This window comes from Hemiscyllium ocellatum, chromosome 29 (assembly GCF_020745735.1).
Source record: "Hemiscyllium ocellatum isolate sHemOce1 chromosome 29, sHemOce1.pat.X.cur, whole genome shotgun sequence".
Lineage (NCBI taxonomy): Eukaryota > Metazoa > Chordata > Chondrichthyes > Orectolobiformes > Hemiscylliidae > Hemiscyllium > Hemiscyllium ocellatum.
In genome coordinates this window covers 56,117,882-56,135,905 of record NC_083429.1, presented here as the reverse complement: position 1 = coordinate 56,135,905, position 18,024 = coordinate 56,117,882, and the positions used below count along the sequence as shown (strand labels likewise).

The following is an 18,024-nucleotide window of genomic DNA, read 5'->3' as shown; positions in this document are numbered from 1 at the left end:
TATGGGGAGAGGCTGAACAGGCTGGGGCTGTTTTCCCTGGAGGCTGAGGAGTGACCTTATAGAGGTTTATAAAATTATGAGGGGCATGGATAGGGTAAATAGACAAGGTCTTTTCCCTGGGATGGGGAAGTCTAGAAGTAGAGGTCATAAGTTTAGGGTGAGAGAGGAAAGATATAAAAGAGACCTAAGGGACAACTTTTTCACGCAGAGGATGGTACGTGTATGGAATGAGCTGCCAGAGGAAGTGGTGAAGGCTGGTACAATTGCTATATTTAAGGGGCACTTAGATGCGTATATGAATAGGAAGGGTTTGGAGGGATATGGGCAGGGTGCTGGCAGGTGGGACTAGATTGGTTTGGGATATCTGGTTGGCATGGGCAAGTTGGACTGAAGGGTCTGTTTCCATGCTGTACATCTCAATGACTCTATGACTAAACTCCATTTGCCACTCCTCAAACATTGGCCCATCCAATCAAACCCCATCATATTCTGAGGTAATCTTCTTCGTTGTCCACTAAACTTCCAATTTGATGTCATCTACAAACTTACTAACTGTAGCTCTTATGCTCGCATCCAAATTATTTATATAAATGACCGTAAAGCAATGGACCCAGCATCGATCCTTGTGGCACTCCATTGGTCACAGGCCTCCAGTCTGAAAAACAACCCTCCACCACCACCCTCTGTCTTCTACCTTCAAGCCAGTTCTGTATCCAAATGGCTAGTCCTCCCTGTATTCCATGAGATCTAACCTTGCTAATCAGTCTCCCATGGGGAACCTAGTTGAATGCATCACTGAAGTTTATATAGATGACAGTCACCGCTCTGCCCTCATCAATCCTTTTCGTATCTTCTTCACAAAACTCAATCAACTAATTGACACATGATTTCACACACACAGAGCCATGCTGACTATCCCTAATCAGTCTTTGCCTTTCCAAATGCATGTAAATCCTATCCCTCAGGACTCCCTCCAACAACTTTCCCACCACCGATGTCAGGCACACTGGTTTATAGCTCCCTGGATTTTCCTTACCACTTGCTCCAACAGTGGGCTTTGGGAATGGGCTGGTGGTTGGGGAACTTTAGTCCAAAGCATTTTACCGATGACAGGAAAACTGGGGAAGGGGGTCACCTGCCTCATTCCAGCAACACCCTTTCCACCCTTCCTCCATATCCCTTCGTCCCCTCACCCTCACTGCCCCTCACCTACCTCACCACTCTCACACCCTCCCCTCAACCAGCTCCCTCACCCCAACTCTTAACCATCTCTCACATCTCATTGCCTCACCCTCAACCCCATCCCAGCCAAGCCCTCATCATCTCTCACCCCCTACTTTCACCCACTTCCCCTCCCTGCCCCTCACAGCCACAAACCCCAGGTTTTGGTGTGATGGGGTTGGGGTTAGGGCTAGGGTTTGAATGGGGGTGGGGTTTGGGTCAGGATTGGATTTGGGAGTGAATGGGGCTTTGGTGGAATTTGGGTCAGGGTGAGACAGGGGTTTGGATGGGGCTGAGGGTGGGGTTGGTTTAGGGATGGGGTTTGGATGGGGCTGAGGGTGGGGTTGGTGTAGGGCTGAGGTTTAGATGGGGTGGGGATGGGGATGGGGCAATGGGGTGGGGTTTGGATGGAGCTGAGGGTGGGGTTGGTGTAGGGGTGGGGCTTGGATGGGGTGGGGATGGGGTTGGTGTAGGGGTGGGGTTTGGATGAAGCTGAGGGTGGGATTGGTGTAGGGGTGGGGCTTGGATGTGGTGGGGATGGGGGATGGTATAGGGATGGGGCTTGGATGTGGTGGGGATGGGGGTGGGAGTAGGGGGGTTTGGATGGGGATGAGGGTGGGATTGGTGTAGTGGTGGGGTTTGGATGGGGAGGGGTTGGGGTTTGGTTTCGGGGTGGGGTTTGGATGGGGATGAGGGTGGGATTGGTGTAGGGATGGGGTTTGGATGGGGGGTGGTGCAATGGGATTTCTCGGTGTTTGTCTGGATGTAGAGCTAATGAGGAGCAGCTGTATAAAAGAGTGAGGGATTCCTGGTGGATCCGAATTGGGATCTGTCAGGTTTCCGAGCGGGATGTTGATGTGTGGGTGTTCCCCCTCCCAGAGACAGGTCTATTGGATGGAATGGAGGTTGATAATGACAGTTCACTCTCCTGAGAAATCATTGGAATCTTGGATCATGTTATTCAGCAGGAGCCTGTGTTCAGGAGCTTTAACATTGAGAGATATCAATGATCAGAACTCACCCCATTCCGCAGCAACATGTTCTGAAAGAAAAGTGAGAGAAAAGTTATTCTAGCATTCCACAGCAACTCCTCCTGCAGTGAAACCCCCTCCCAAGGCAAAACCCCCTCCCTGGGTTAACCCCCCCTCTCCCCGGGTTAACCCCCTCTCCCCGAGTTAACTCCCCCTCTCCCCGGGTTAACTCCCCCTCTCCCTGTGTTAACCCCCTCTCCCCGGGTTAACTCCCCCTCTCCCCGGGTTAACCCCCTCTCCCCGGGTTAACTCTCCCTCTTCCCGGGTTAACCCCCCCCTCTCCCCGGGTTAACCCCCTCTCCCCGGGTTAACTCCCCCTCTCCCCGGGTTAACCCCCTCTCCCCGGGTTAACTCTCCCTCTTCCCGGGTTAACCCCCCCCTCTCCCCGGGTTAACCCCCTCTCCCCGGGTTAACTCTCCCTCTCCCTGTGTTAACCCCCTCTCCCCGGGTTAACTCCCCCTCTCCCCGGGTTAACCCCCTCTCCCCGGGTTAACTCCCCCTCTCCCCGGGTTAACCCCCTCTCCCCGGGTTAACCCCCTCTCCCCGGGTTAACTCCCCCTCTCCCCGGGTTAACCCCCTCTCCCCGGGTTAACCCCCCCTCACCCTGTGTTAACCCCCTCTTCCCGGGTTAACCCCCCCCTCTCCCCGGGTTAACTCCCCCTCTCCCCGGGTTAACCCCCTCTCCCCGGGTTAACTCCCCCTCTCCCCGGGTTAACTTCCCCTCTCCCCGGGTTAACCCCCCCTCTCCCCGGGTTAACCCCCTCTCCCGGAGTTATTCTCTCTCTCCCGATGTCTCCATTCTGTTTGGGGCAAATGTGAAATCTAAGGCTTCTCCAAGCTCACAGCCTTTTCAATGGCTGACATTACAACAACAAGTTGCATTTATGTTACACCTCTGATAAAACAAAACATACCGAGAGCAAGTGAATGATCCAAACACATTTCACAGATACCCACACGAGGAGAAGTTTTCATCTTATCCTGGGATGTGGGTCTCAGTGGCTAGGCCAGTGTTTATTGCCCATCCCTAATTGCCCCAAGGGCAGTTAAGAATCAACCATGCATTATGTAGAATGAGAGATGCCGAGGAGTGAGTTACAGGCTGTTTTAGTTTATTAATTTGGTGGGATGTGGACATTGCTGACTGGGGTTTCCAATCCCGATTGCCCCTGAGAAGGTGGTGAGCTACCTTCATGAGCCGCTGTAACCTTTGGGATGTGAGGACTCCCCCCCAAGTGTCTTTTGGGGAAGTTACCGAGACCTTGACCAGAGTGCTCTGATTAATGAGAGAAAAGCAGGGAGATGGATGAGAGAATGGGAGAGTTTGGGCTAAATGCAGCCCAAAGAAATAGGAGCGTAAGGAGAGTGTTCAGCCTCACTCAGTGTGCTCCTGGCTGAACGCCACTCCATTCCCAATCCCATGGCCTCGATTCCCTCAGAGACCCTAAATCTGTCAATCCCATATTCACATATTCAACAATGGAGCATCCACATCCCCGTGGGGTGCAGAATTCTAAATCTCCCTGGGATACAGAATGCCATATCCCCTGCAGTACAGAATTCCTCAACCCCCTGGGATGCAGAATTCCACATCACCCCAAGGAACAGAATTCCACATTCTTCAGGGGTACAGAATTCTATATCCCCGTGCGGTACAGAATTCCAGATTCCATTTTTCTGGCGTATAGAATTCCACATTCCCTCTGTGGTATGAAATTCCACATCCCCCTCGGGTACAGAATTCCACATCCCTGCAGAATACAGGCTTCCATATTCCTCTAGAGTACAGAATTCCACATCCCCCCAGGGTATAGAATACCACATTCTCCTGGGAGTCCAGAATTCCATATCCCTACTAGATGCAGAATTCCACAATTCCCTGGGAGTACAGCATTCCACAATCCCCTCGGGTACAGAATTCCATATCCCCTTTGGGTACAGATTTCCCCATTCCTCAGGAATACAGAATTCCACATCCCCCTGTGGTACAGTATTCTACATTCCCCCTTAGGAACAGAATTCCAGATACCCCAGGGTACAGGATTTCACATTTACCTGGGCTACAGAATTCCATATTCCACTGAGGAACAGAATTCCATTTCCCCTTGGGCTACAGAATTCCAAATTCCTCAGGCCTTAAAGAATTCCATATCCACCTGGGGTACAAAATTCTACCTTCCCCAGGTACAGAATTCCATATCCCCTTGGGGTGCAAAATTCCATATCCCCCAGGGTACAGAATTCCACATCCTGGGTCTACAGAATTCCACCTTCCTCCTGGGCTACAGAATTCCATATTCCCCTTGTGATACAGAATTCCACATCCTCTGGGGTACAGAATTCAACGTCCCCCCGGAATACAGAATTCCACATCCCCCGGAATACAGAATTCTACATTTCCCAAGGGTACAGAATTCAACATCCCCCTGGGATACAAAATTCCACATCCCCCTGGAATACAGAATTCCACATCCCCCTGGAATACAGAATTCCACATTCCCCCCGGGGGTACAGAATTCAACATTCCCCTGGGATACAAAATTCCATATCCCCAGGAATACAGAATTCCTCATCCTCCCAGGGTACAGAATTCCTAAGATTCACAAACCTCTGACTGAAGGCTTTTCTTGCTGACTCAGTGGGATATGCCCGGCCCCGTTATGGAGAGACTCTGCCTGTGTTTTCGGTTCCCCAGCCAGGCAGGAACAATCTCTCTATTTACCCAGTCAGATCCCCTCTCAATCTTGTCTGTTTCAATGAGATCTCTCATTTTTCTAAACTCCAGGAAATGTCAGCAATTTACCCAGCTTCTCATCAAAGGACAAATCCATCATCCCAGGGATTGATCAAGAGAACTTTCACTGTATCTTCATTCCTGAAGTAGGGCTTATGCCCGAAACGTTGAATCTCCTGTTCCTAGGATGCTGCCTGACCTGCTGCGCTTTTCCAGCAACACATTTTCAGCTCTTTCACTGTATCCCCCTCCAATACAAATCTATCCTTCCTGTAGGTGGAGGCTAAAACTGCACACAGTATTTTGGGTTTGATCTCACAAACCCTTTATACACTTCAATGGTCCAACAGTAAAGGCCATCTCCACCCATGCTCACGTTTTGAGTTCCTTATGTGAGCAACATTCAAATCTCTTTGAACGTCAACGTTTGCAAGTTTCAGGACTTTTTAAAAGTATTCTCCTCTGATATTGTTACGGTCAAAATTAATCAGCTCCCACTTTCTGCGTGATATTCTATGGAGCACTGCTCATTGCTCCTCAGATACTCAGAAAGTCCACGGCCAAATATAACAAGTTCTGGACAATATCCATTTCTGAAGAAGGGTCATACCAGACTCAAAGCATTAGCTCTATTTTTCTCTCCACAGATGCTGCCAGACCTGCTGAGTTTCTCCAACATTCTTTCTAGTCGTTTTGGACAATATTAAGGTTTGGGCTGGAAAGTGACAAGTAACATTTATATATTAGATTAGGTCCACACCGACCCGCCGAAGTGCAACCCACCCATACCCCTACATTTACCCCTTTACCTAACACTATGGACAATTCACCTGACCTGCACATCTTTGGACTGTGGGAGGAAACCGGAGCACCCAGAGGAAACCCACGCAGACACGGGGAGAATGTGCAAACTCCACACAGTCAGTCGCCTGAGGCAGGAATTGAACCCAGGTCCCTGGCGCTGTGAGGCAGCAGTGCTAACCACTGTGCCACCGTGCCGCCCACTATTTGCAGGTAAATCAAAGCACACTAATGCCAGGCAATGACTATCATCAACAAGAAAGCATCTACCTACCAGCACTGGACATTGAATGGTGTTAACATTACTAAATACCCCACGATCAACATGCTGGGGGTATCATTGATCAGAAACTGATCTAGCCCAGCCACATAAACACAGTGGCGACAAGGACAGGGCAGAAGCTCGGAATACTGCTGCGAGTAACTCACCTCCTGTCTCCCCAAAGCTTGTCCACCATCTACAAGGTACAAGTCAGGAGTTTGTTGGAATACTTCCTGGACGAACGCAACTTCAACAACACCTGAGAAACCTGACGCAATACAGGACAAAGCAGCCGACTTGATTGGAATCACATTTACTACTATCCACTCCCTCCATCAGTAGCAGCACTAGGTGCCATCTACAAAATGCACAGCAAACATTTACAGGAGCTCCTCAGACAGCGCCTTCCAAACTCACCACCACTTCCATCCAGAAAGACAAGGCCACAAACCCCTGCTGGTCCCTTTTAATCACACACAATTTGACCCGAAATCTTATCACCATTCCTTCACTGTCACTGGATCAAACTCCTGGAATTCTCTCTCTAACACCTGGAGGACCTTAGCGAGTTTAAGACAATAACTCACCACCTTTCTGAATATTGTCCAAAACAAACAATGTTTACAGATGGGTAATAAATACCTGCTGTGTCAGCAATGTCCACAAATTTTGTCAACAAATTTTGTTTAAAACTCTCACCTTGCTGTGTACTCACTGACTGGTCTACATCGTCCCACAGCCTTTTCCTTGCTGGTATTTTCAGTACACTTTGAAATAATATCCTCTGCCTTTTCATCTACACTCATTAATGGAAGCTGTAAAGCACTGATTCCTGTGGCACACCCTTCTCTAGGTGAAAGTGAGGCGTGCAGATGCTGGGGATCAGAGTGGAGTGTGTGGTGCTGGAAAAGACTAGCAGGTCAGGCAGCATCCAAGGAGCAGGAGTGTTGAAATTTCAGGCATAAGCCCTTCATCAGGAATGAGGCTTGTGGGCCAAGGGGTCTGAGAGATAAATAGGAGGGGGTGGGGCTGGGGGGGAGGTAGCTGGGAATGTGTTAGGTAGGTGAAGGTGGGAAGACAAGGTGATAGGTCAGAGAGGAGGGTGGAGCGGATAGATGGGAAGGGAGATGGGCAGGTGGGACAGGTCAAAAACGTGGTGCTGAGTTGGAAGATTGGATCTGGGATAAGGTTGGGGAGGTGGGGGTAGTGAAATCCACATTGAGCCCATGTGGATGGAGGGTCCCGAGGCGGAAGATGAGGCGTTCTTCCTCCAGGTGTCTGGTGGTTAGGATTTGGCGATGAAGGAGGCCCAGGACCTGCATGTCCTTGGTGGAGTGGGAGGGAGAATTAAAGTGTCCGGCCACGGGGCAGTGGGGTAGGTTGGTGCAGGTGTCCCGGAGATGTTCTCTGAAACATTCCACAAGTTGGTGTCCCAATGTAGTGGAGACCAGATCGCAAGCAACAGGACATAGAAGATGATGTGTGTGGAAGTGCAAGTAAATCTCTGTCAGATGTAGAAGGATCCTCACAAGTTCCCTGGATCTCACATTTTGTTTACTTTAGAAATAAAGTTTGTGGCCTTTATTGTAACATGAATTTGGTTTTAAAATCCAGAATCATAGCAATGACCGAAAGCAAACATAAAGAAAGATGCAAGTATCATATATTAATGTCTTGGATTACACACATTGGCTTCCGATCAAAGGTAAAGGTGAAGGGAGGATTACTGGTTAATAAATGGGCTGGTCATTACCAGAAAATAAAAGGAGGGGACATGGTGTATGAATGTCATATTGTATAAAGAAGCAGAAACGGGCAAGGCAGCTCAATAATAGAACAAACTTGAAAGTTTGGTATCTTAATGTAGAAAGTATTCAGAATAAAGTAGATTAACCAATGGCACAAATTGAGGTAAATGGATCTCATATCTATGACAGAAACCTGATTACAAGGAGATCAAAACGAGGGCATCAACATTCAGGGATATTTAATCTTTCAGAGTGACAGGAGGGGTGGAAAAGCTGGTGGAGTAGCACAGTCAATAAGAGAAGAAATGAAGACAGCTGTGAGAAAAGGTCTAGGCTTGAATGATGTAGTGTTTATTTGGGTAGAGGTTACAGCAACAGTAAGGGAAAAAAGATTGTTGCCCATCAACAGCAGCAGAACTGTACTCCAGCACAATCTGTAACCTCATAGCCTGGCATATCCCCCACTCACCCATTACCATCAAGCCAGGGGATCAACCAGGGTTCAATGGAGAGTGTAGGAGGGTATGCCTGGGGCAGCACCGGGCAAACCTGAAGATGAGGTGTCAACCTGGTGTGGCTACCAAACAGGACAACTTGCGTGTAAGCAGCAGAAGCAGCAAGTGATAGACAGAGTTAAACTCTGCAGTCCTGTCACATTTAGTTGTGAATGGTGTTGGCTGATGAAACATTTCACTGGAGGAGAAGCAATCTTCAGCCCCAAGTGCAGAGTGGATGATCCATCTCAGCCTCCCCCAGTGGTCTGCTGCGTTATAGATACCAGGCTTCCCCGTGATATTGAGAAATGGATCGGGGCACTGGATATTGCAAAGGCTATGGGCCCTGACAACATTCTAGCAATAGTACTGAAGACTTGTGCTCCAGAACTTACTGTTCCTCCTAGCCAAACTGTTCCAGTACAGCTACAACACTGACATCTACCCAACCATGTGGAAAATTGTATAGGTCCATCCTGTACACAAAATGTAGGACAAAGTATTTTTTAAATGGAAAATAAAATTGCAGAAAGCTGCAGGTACTTTGTGTGTGTGTGTGTGTGTGTGTGTGTCTGGTGGGGGGGATCTTGTGAACAAAACCCAGCCAGCTAGTACATGGGCAGCAGGTAATCGAGAAGGGTCAAGAAATGTTGGCCCTCATTTCAAGGAGGTTGGAGTATAAGAGTAGGGAAGTCTTACTGCAGCTGTAGGAGGTGCTGGGGAGACCCCAGCTGGAGTATTGTGAGCAGTTTTGGTTCCTTATTTAAGAAAGGACCTTATTTCATTGCAGGCAGTTCAGTGAAGGTTCACTGGGATGATCTCTGCATGTCTGGAGGAATTGTTTTATGAGTAATGGTTAAATCGATTGGAACTCTATTCACAGGGATTTGAAGACTGAGAGGTGATCTCATTTGTAACATCTCATGTGGGATTATTCAGGGACTTGACAGGCTCAATACTGGGAGGATGTTTCCCTCATTGGAGAGTCTAGGACCAGATGCCACAGCCTCAGAATAAAGGGGCACCAATTAAAGACTGAGATGAGGAGGAATTTCCTCTCTCAGAAGGCTGTGAATCTTTGGAACTCCTTGCTGCTGAGAGAGAGCTGTGGGGGCAGAATCCTTGTGTATATTTAAGACTGAAATAGATTCTTGATCAGTTGGAAAATCCAGGGTGACTGGGAAAGGGGAGGAAAGTCATGATCCAAGTTTAAGGGGCCAAACGTCCTATTCCTGTTCCTATTTCTTATGATCTTAAATAGATTTTGATTCTTCTAAGAAACTACCTCACATATTTGAGGAGGAACAAAAACAATGAAAACACTGCAAAATGATAAGTTTAAAGTATTTTGATCAGATAATAGAGATACCCGTGAAGAAATATCATGGATGATCCCAAACCGTATTCGGATTCTGAAGTTATTCCGTGCACACACAAGCTGCTGGACATGGGGTTATAGTCAGCTGAATTCCTTTGTTTCAGATAATGGGATCGATTGAAGGATTGTCCACTTCAGAAACAGCCTCCCACTCTGCTCCCACCGAGGAGTAACGATGACTGCTGGTGGGTTTTCAGCTCGCACACTTTGTTGTAAGGAGTTATAAAGAGTGAAGGAGGGAGCTGCAGATGGCCACTCTTTAACAAGTCACTGTCTCAGATCTCAACAATATCTCAACCACAAACTGAATCATGCAACAACTCTCTGAAATATCTCCGGCCTGAGAGACCCTATCTGAATGCACTGCTCCTTACTGAGTAACGGTGTTGCTATTGTACCAGACACCTTTCCATTAGCAAAGCATCATTTGTTTAAAAGCTCATGATTTATTTTTATATGTTCACACAACCCGATTAAACATTAATATTTGGATCATATTCCTTAAAAAGAAATCAAATAAGTTAATCAAACACAATTTCTCTTCCATAAAGCTTCTGATAAAGGCACAACTGCTAATGGTGGAGAAGTTTAACACCTAAATTTTCTCAAACTTCACCTCAAAGTGAATTGGACAAAACAGAGAGGTGGGAAGGGAGGGGATGAGGGATATCTACCCTTTTGCTGAGGTTGTCTTATTTTCAAAAGTATTAACTTAGGAACAAATATAACTCTTACTAACATTTCAAAACCCTGGGACCCAGCAGAAAAGAGGTTTTAGCTGAACAGATATTTTAACTCTGCGGCAGTTTTTAGAAAGTTCTGGAACATTATGCTGTAAATCGTGATAATTCTATGTGAATGATGGAATATAAGACAGCTGGCAGCATAGAAATCTCCAGGATGACAGTGTATTATTGAGGATAGTCCTGGGCCAGTTCCAACACAGGCTGAGATGGGATCAATGACAAGAATGAGCTTAGCCCCTTTCCTGAGTCTCTCTTGAATTACAGACCAGCTGCTTCTAACCCCTCGTGTCTGAGTTTCGGTTTAAGATGTGTGTTTTTATTGTTTGCTCTGGAAGAGTTGCTCTGCACTTTGTTCACTAACCTCACGTCAGCCAAATCAGGTCAAAACACAGCTGGGTTCTCTTCCCCTCCCCCACCCCCTCCCCCGTTTCCCCATCCCCCACTCTCCCCTCATCAATCCTCTACCCCTCCCCTTTATAATGGCGATAAAAATGCCATGATCTCTCTGTTGAGTCTGTCTAATGACAGAGCAATCTCCCAGTGTGACCACACTCTCTGGAAAGGCCAGAGTGACTACATTGTAAATCCATTCCATCCAAAGACACTGGGAATGTGTACCCTAGGAAACAGACCTCACTCACCATATTGACTTGGAAATATACCACCGCTTCTTCCATGTCGCTGGAAATCCTGGAATTCCTTCCCTCAGCACATTGTGGGTCAACCCACAGCACATGGACTGCAGCGGTTCAAGAAGGCAGCTCACCCCCACCTTCTCAAGGGGCAACTAGAGACGGGCAATAAGTGCTGGGACCAGCTCACCCCCACCTTCTCAAGGGGCAACTAGAGACGGGCAATAAGTGCTGGGACCAGCTCACCCCCACCTTCTCAAGGGGCAACTAGGGACGGGCAATAAATGCAGGGCCCCGTGACATCCACATCCCAATAATTAACATTCTGAATTCCAATTCTCAGTAATGTTTCTCAAGTTGAATGCAGTTTAGCAACACCAGGACGATTTAAAATGTGAATGGACCCCAGATCTGAAAGCCTGGGGAGAGCTTTTGCAGTCAGTACAGATGGAGAGAAGCCAGTAGTTGTTAACACTCTGCCTCCTGACTAGCTGCTTGCCAATGAGCCTTACTGGGGTGATAGAGTGTGAGAGGAACTCTCCGTACCGCACTGTACCCACACGGGATGTGAGGGTGGAGATCACAGAGAACCTAAGAGAGAAGCAGCCAGTATAGTTTGCCTTCACGTCACCACTTCCCCATCCCACACAATGCACTGATGACACAAGGTTGGGATTGAGAGGCACCAAGTCACAGGAGTGAGGGCCGCCTGAGAATCACAGCTCCTCCTGTGTCTCTGCAGCAGCCACCGATGGCTAATGGTTTGGAAACAGATCGAGAGCTGGAGCTACCTCAGTCTGGAGCTGGGACAGTGTTGGACTGGCCTCCTCTGTCAGGCTTAATGCTGTTTGAGTTCTCTCTCCATCTATCAGACAACTTTAGGACTGAGTTCATGCTGACATCCCAGAACCTGTCCAGAAACGTGAACACAAGAGCCGAGGAAACGTCATTCAGAGACAGCAGCAGGAATTTATTAAAGCCAATATACACAGATGATCAAAAATAGAGACAGACTGTCTTAACCTGAGACACTGAGTTTGTGATTCTGTCTCCTTGATAAAGAGAATTACCAAACAAAGAGCATTTTTTAATACGTTCCTAGTTCACACTGACAGTAACAACTCAAACATTTCTCCGAAGGCTCGGGGACAAACAGCTCACAGTCACAGACTCCATGGAGTTCCTGTCTGGAACAGAGAGAGAAAGAGACACAGAGAAAGAGAGAGAGAGAGAGAGAAACAGGGAGACCCACCATTTCTCACCCTCTCCCTGTTCAGGTGCTGCCTTGGTGGGTTGGTTTATTTCACAAGGACCTGTGGGACCCGATCCCAGAGACTCCCGACCCCAGTGACTCCCAATCCCAGTGAGCTGGGATTTTTCCCTGAATCTCCACCTGATGATGTGATTGGCTGAAATGTTGGGAAGTGCTGGGGGGAGCACGAGCAGAGACTGATTACTGCTGTGTTCCAGCTGCTTTGTGACTGGTAGCTGGGGGTCAGACCCTCAGAGAGTGACTGGGGCAGAGCGGGGGTGTGGGCAGGGGAGTGGGGAGTGGGGATGAATATAACCCCGTCTGGATTCTCATCCACCCAGCCCTGGCTGTGTTCCTGGATCTCAGGATCCAGTGGATCTCACAGAACCCATCAGGGGATATCCAGGAGAATCCAATCAGCTTGGGAACATAAACCCCATCCCCCCTTACCCCCTTTCCCCTCTCCTCCAGTCCTCTTACCCTCCCCCCCTTTCAGCCCCACTTCCCCCCACCCCACCTTCCTCACCACCACCCCCCCCCCCACCACCCCCCCGCAACCCCCCACCCCTCCCCTCCTGCCTCCTCCCCGGCTCAGCCAACTTGGCCAGTCGGTGTCATGGTTGAACAGGGAGCTGTCTCCCTGACCAGGATGGGAGTGGATTCATTTCTTGTTCTTGAATTCTAACCGACTGTATTCCTGCCGGCTCGATTGTTCAATTCCCTGGAATCAAAAGGGAAGGAAATTTAAACTCCTGGGATTACAGATCCAGCATGATCCAACTGACCAGTTCCTGGGGATGACCCACTGGAGTCTCTCACCCGTAGTCACCGACTCAGGTCAGAGATACCTCACCATCACCACCCCCTCCATCACATTCCACCCCTCCCCATTCCTCAACCATTACTCCCCCTCTCCTACCCCTCCCCATTTACAATCCATGACTCTCAATCCCCTCCCACCATCCTCACCCTCATTCTCCCTCCTCCATCACCTTGCTCCTCCCCAACCTGATTCTCTACCTGGCCTCTGCCCCCACCCCCACCCCACCCCCACCCCCAGCCTCCTTCCTCTCTCACTTTGAATTGAACTCAGTCTTCTTGCCCTGAACTGAAGCCACATTGGATGAAAGAAGTTGCACATTTGATCAGAATCCCGCAAACCTCACAGAAAGGGGATTGAACCTGGGATCTTGCTGCTCCTCTGAACTCCGGACCACAGCCCATTGAAGCTTGGGACTTACCATCTTGACTCATCTGAGCTCAGAGTCCCATGACCTGCAGTGGAGCTCCCATTGGATGGTTCCTTAGAACACAGAACTTAGAACTGTTCAGCACAGGAACAGGCCATTCGGCCCCCCGATGTTGTGCCAAACATGACGCCAAATGAAACTAATCCCTTCCGCCTGCCTCGGTCCGCATCTCCCCATTCCTTGCATATTCATGTGCTTATCTAAAAGCTCTTTAAACACTTCTAACATCCCTGCCTCCTCCATCACTCCCACAGCACGTCCCAGACTCCTGCCGCGCTCTCTGTGCTTTAAAAGGAAACCTGTCCCTCACATCTCTTTTTAACATTCCTCCCCTCACTTTAAAATGCATGCTCCTAGTTTTAGATATTTTGACTCTGGGAAAAAGCTTTTGACCATCAAGCCCTGTCTATGCATCTCATAATTTTATAAACTTCTATCAAGTCTCCCCTCAGCGTCTGCTGCTCCAGAGAAAGCCACCTGAGTTTTTCCAGCCTCTCCTTTAGGCTCAGGCCCTCTGATCCCGGCAGTATCCTGCTCTCTCTCCAAAGCCTCCATTATCTTTCCTGTAAGTGATGACCAGAATTGATGCAGAAGTGTGGCCTTACCAAAGTTTTATACAGTTGCAATATGACGTCTTGACTCTTGTACTCAATTCCCCACACAATAAAGGCGAGCGTGCGATATACCTTCTTTATCTGATCTGGTTGCAAGGCCACTCTCGGGGAACTGTGGACTTGAACCCCAAGATCCCTCTGTACATCAATGCTGTTCAGGGTCCTGCCATTAACTGTCTTTTCTTCCTTGATATTTGATCTCCCAAAGAGCAGCACCTCACACTTACCCGGATTAAATTCCATCTGCTATTTCTCCACCCATATCTGCAACTGATCCCTAACCTGCTGAATAACCTTGTACACTATCCACAACTCCACTGATCTCTGTATTGTCTGCAAACTTACATCTACATTTTCATCCAAGTCATTTATATATATCACAAACAGCAGGGGTCCCAGTGTGGAGCCCTGTGGAACACCTGTAGTCATTGACCTCCACCCTGAAAAACACCTCCCCCCATCCCCCACACCCACTGCCTTCTAGAGGAAGCCAATTCTGAATCCATGTGGCCAGGTCACTGTGGATCTCATGCATCTTAATCCTCTGGATGAGCCCACCATGGGGGATCTTTATTAAAAGCTTTACTAAATCCATGTAGACAACATCCACTGCTCTACCCTCATCGATCACTTACAGAGTAAACGATACCCGTCTCATCACTTGGGACCAGGGCCTGGCGATCAGAGGCTGTGGGGACACAGGAAAAGCCACAGGTCAGAAACACAGTACTTGCATTTCAATAGCGCCTTTCCCCATTTCATACCATCCCAACACGTGTCAAATGCAATGTAGCATATTCCACTCTAATACAACTAGGAATCTCACTGAGCAGAGAACACTGCAGGGACCCAGCAGTTTCAGACAGCAGGGTTCTGTACAAGGGTCACAGACTCCCAGATTCTGGGGGGAGTCAGAGCCCCCAAATGAGGCACAAACTCTCCATTCCTTGCCCAACCCCCTGTCCATCCCCTCCAACCCCTTCCCCAGCTCCCGTTCCTTCCAAACCCTCCTTCCCCTTCGCCTTACAAAGACACCCACCTCCCCACATACAAGATGGCCCCGGAGGGTTGGGGGGGGGGGGTGTGTGGGGGGCAGTGGGGAGTGGGAGTGGGAGTCTGGTTCCTACCTCGGTGCAGCTTCACTTTCCTGGGAGCGGATACACAGTAAACAGCGACTGCGATGAGGATTGTGGCGATGAGATTCCCCAGTGCCAGCCCCAGCACAGTCCCAGTGTCAGCCTTCACACAGTTCAGACAATCTACAGGCAGAAAGTATCACAACATCACCCCTAGGGCTCACACACAGCCCACCCACACTCCCCCGCCCACACCCCCACCACACGCCCCCATCCACACGCCCCCATCCACATGCCCCCAACCACACTCCCCCGCCCACACTCCCCCACACGCCCCCCACCCACACTCCCCCATCCACATGCCCCCAACCACACTCCCCCGCCCACACTCCCCCACACGCCCCCACCCACACTCCCCCATCCACACGCCCCCACCCACACTCCCCCATCCACACGCCCCCAACCACACTCCCCCACCCACACTCCCCCACACGCCCCCACCCACACTCCCCCACCCACACTCCCCCACACACCCCCACCCACACTCCCCACCCACACTCCCCACCCATACCTCCCCACCCATTCTCCCACCCTCACTCCCCCACCCACACTCTCCCACCCTCACTCCCCCACCCACACTCTCCCACCCTCACTCCCCCACCCACACTCCCCCACTCACACTCTCCCACCCACACTCCACCATACGCCCCCACCCACAATCCCTCACCCACCCACACTCCCCCACCCATTCTCCCACCCTCACTCCCCCACCCACACTCTCCCACCCTCACTCCCCCACCCACACTCTCCCACCCACACTCCACCATACGCCCCCACCCACAATCCCTCACCCACCCACACTCCTCCACCCATTCTCCCACCCACACTCTCCCATCCACACTCTCCCACCCACACTCCCCCACCCATTCTCCCACCCACACTCTCCCATCCACAGTCCCCCACCAACATTCCCCCACCCATTCTCCCACTCACACTCTCCCACCCACACTCCCCCACCTACACTCTCCCACCCACATCCCCACCCACACTCTCCCACCCACACTCCCCCACCTACACTCTCCCACCCACATCCCCACCCACCCTCCCCCACCCACACTCTCCCACCTACACTCTCCCACCCACACTCTCCCACCCACACTCCCCCACCCACACTCTCCCACCTACACTCTCCCACCCACATCCCCACCCACACTCCCCCACCCACACTCTCCCACCTATACTCTCCCACCCACACTCTCCCACCCACACTCCCCCACACGCCCCCACCCACACTTCCTCACCCACACTCCCCCACCAACACTCTCCCACCCACACTCCCCCACCCATTCTCCCACCCACACTCCCACACACTCCCCCACCCACACTCCCCCACCCACCTACTCTCTCCCCCACCCACACTCCCCCACCCACCTACTCTCCCCCCACACTCCCCCACCCACACTCTCCCACCCACACTCACCCACACTCTCCCACCCACACTCTCCCACCCACACTCCCCCAAACTCCCCCACCCACACTCCTCCACCAACACTCTCCCTCCCACATCCACACTCCCCCACCCTCACCCACCCACACTCTCTCACCCTCACCCACACTCCCCCACCCACTGTCCCCCCACCCACTCACACACTGACCCCAACACCCCCATCCACATTCCCCCTACCCCACACACCTCTACCCACCTCATCCTCACCTGCATTCTCTCACACCCCACCTTCACACACACACACACACACACACACACACACACATTTAAAATGCAATGGGGGGACAGAATAAAATCTTTCTGGGGGCATCACACACTGAACCGAGAACCTGGAATAATCTCCTGATATTCTAAAGCATAACTTGTTCACAATGAGAGAAGACTTAGTTCCATACTTTTGATGAAGACATGAACCCAGCTATCAGTGTCTTCCCCACACCGATACCGGGAGTGACTGTCCTCCAGCTTTGATACGTTCCAGGCAGGTGAAGTTATATTCTTCCATTCTTTGCCATTGTCTGCACGCTGTATGGACTTGGAGCTGCAGTTGATCTCAATGTGTGTGTTTAAGATTCTTACCTCTGAGAAAAACAGACTTTCATTTTAATAGCTGCTCACACTCAGGATCTCTCAAACAGCTTTACAACCAATCAGGTTGTTCTCACTGTTGTCACATCAGAAACAATGCTGATCATTCACATAATTGTTGCCATGGAGCAAAGGTGAGGGATCAACCCCTCAATCCCAAGCAACCCAACCCCCCCCCCCCCCCCCCACAAAGCAACCAGCATCCCATCATCTTGCAGCACTCCCTCACCTCCCTGTCACTCCCCTCCCCAGTGAAGAGCTCTGAAATATATTCACTCATTTACACCCTTTCTCTCTGTCACTCACACTCTTACTCACAATATCACACGCTCACTCACTCACTCACGCTCAGTCTCTCTCACACACTCACTTCAGTCACATTCCCTTTCCCAGTCTGTGATGGACCCTGAGTAAGGGCAGGATGCTCAAGGGCTCTGGATGGTTCTCTCTCTCTGCCGGAAAGTTGCTGAAGTCAGTGTTGTTCTTCCTGACAGAATGTTCCCTGTTGATTAATGAGTTTAATTCTGAATTTCACCAACAGTGAGACAGGAAATGATACTTACTGATTTCTGCTTTCACGGGTCCTGCAAATAAAAGGTACAGAAACTGTCAGAGATGTTAAATCATACCTTCGAGGACACACGGTGATACCAATCCTGGAGGAGCAGCCCAGGGGATTGTCCCGAAGTC

General features: G+C 50.0%; 1 protein-coding gene across 2 annotated transcripts in view; it reads right to left on the bottom strand.

Moving 5' to 3' along the window:
* The window catches only part of LOC132829609 (T-cell surface glycoprotein CD3 delta chain-like), a 72,236-nt gene that overhangs the window by 27,851 nt on the left and 26,361 nt on the right, over window positions 1-18,024 (bottom strand). Inside the window, exons 2-6 of one of the 2 annotated variants that reach the window (XM_060846890.1) lie at window positions 17,898-17,918; window positions 17,142-17,327; window positions 15,291-15,422; window positions 14,799-14,851; window positions 12,882-13,020 (exon numbers count right to left, since the gene is read on the bottom strand). In XM_060846890.1, the coding sequence (XP_060702873.1) occupies window positions 12,961-13,020; window positions 14,799-14,851; window positions 15,291-15,422; window positions 17,142-17,327; window positions 17,898-17,918 (452 nt within the window). In that variant the 3' untranslated portion in view covers window positions 12,882-12,960. Of the gene's footprint in view, window positions 1-2,242; window positions 2,264-12,881; window positions 13,021-14,798; window positions 14,852-15,290; window positions 15,423-17,141; window positions 17,328-17,897; window positions 17,919-18,024 lie in introns of those variants that run through there. The other variant, XM_060846891.1, reaches the window with a different exon arrangement.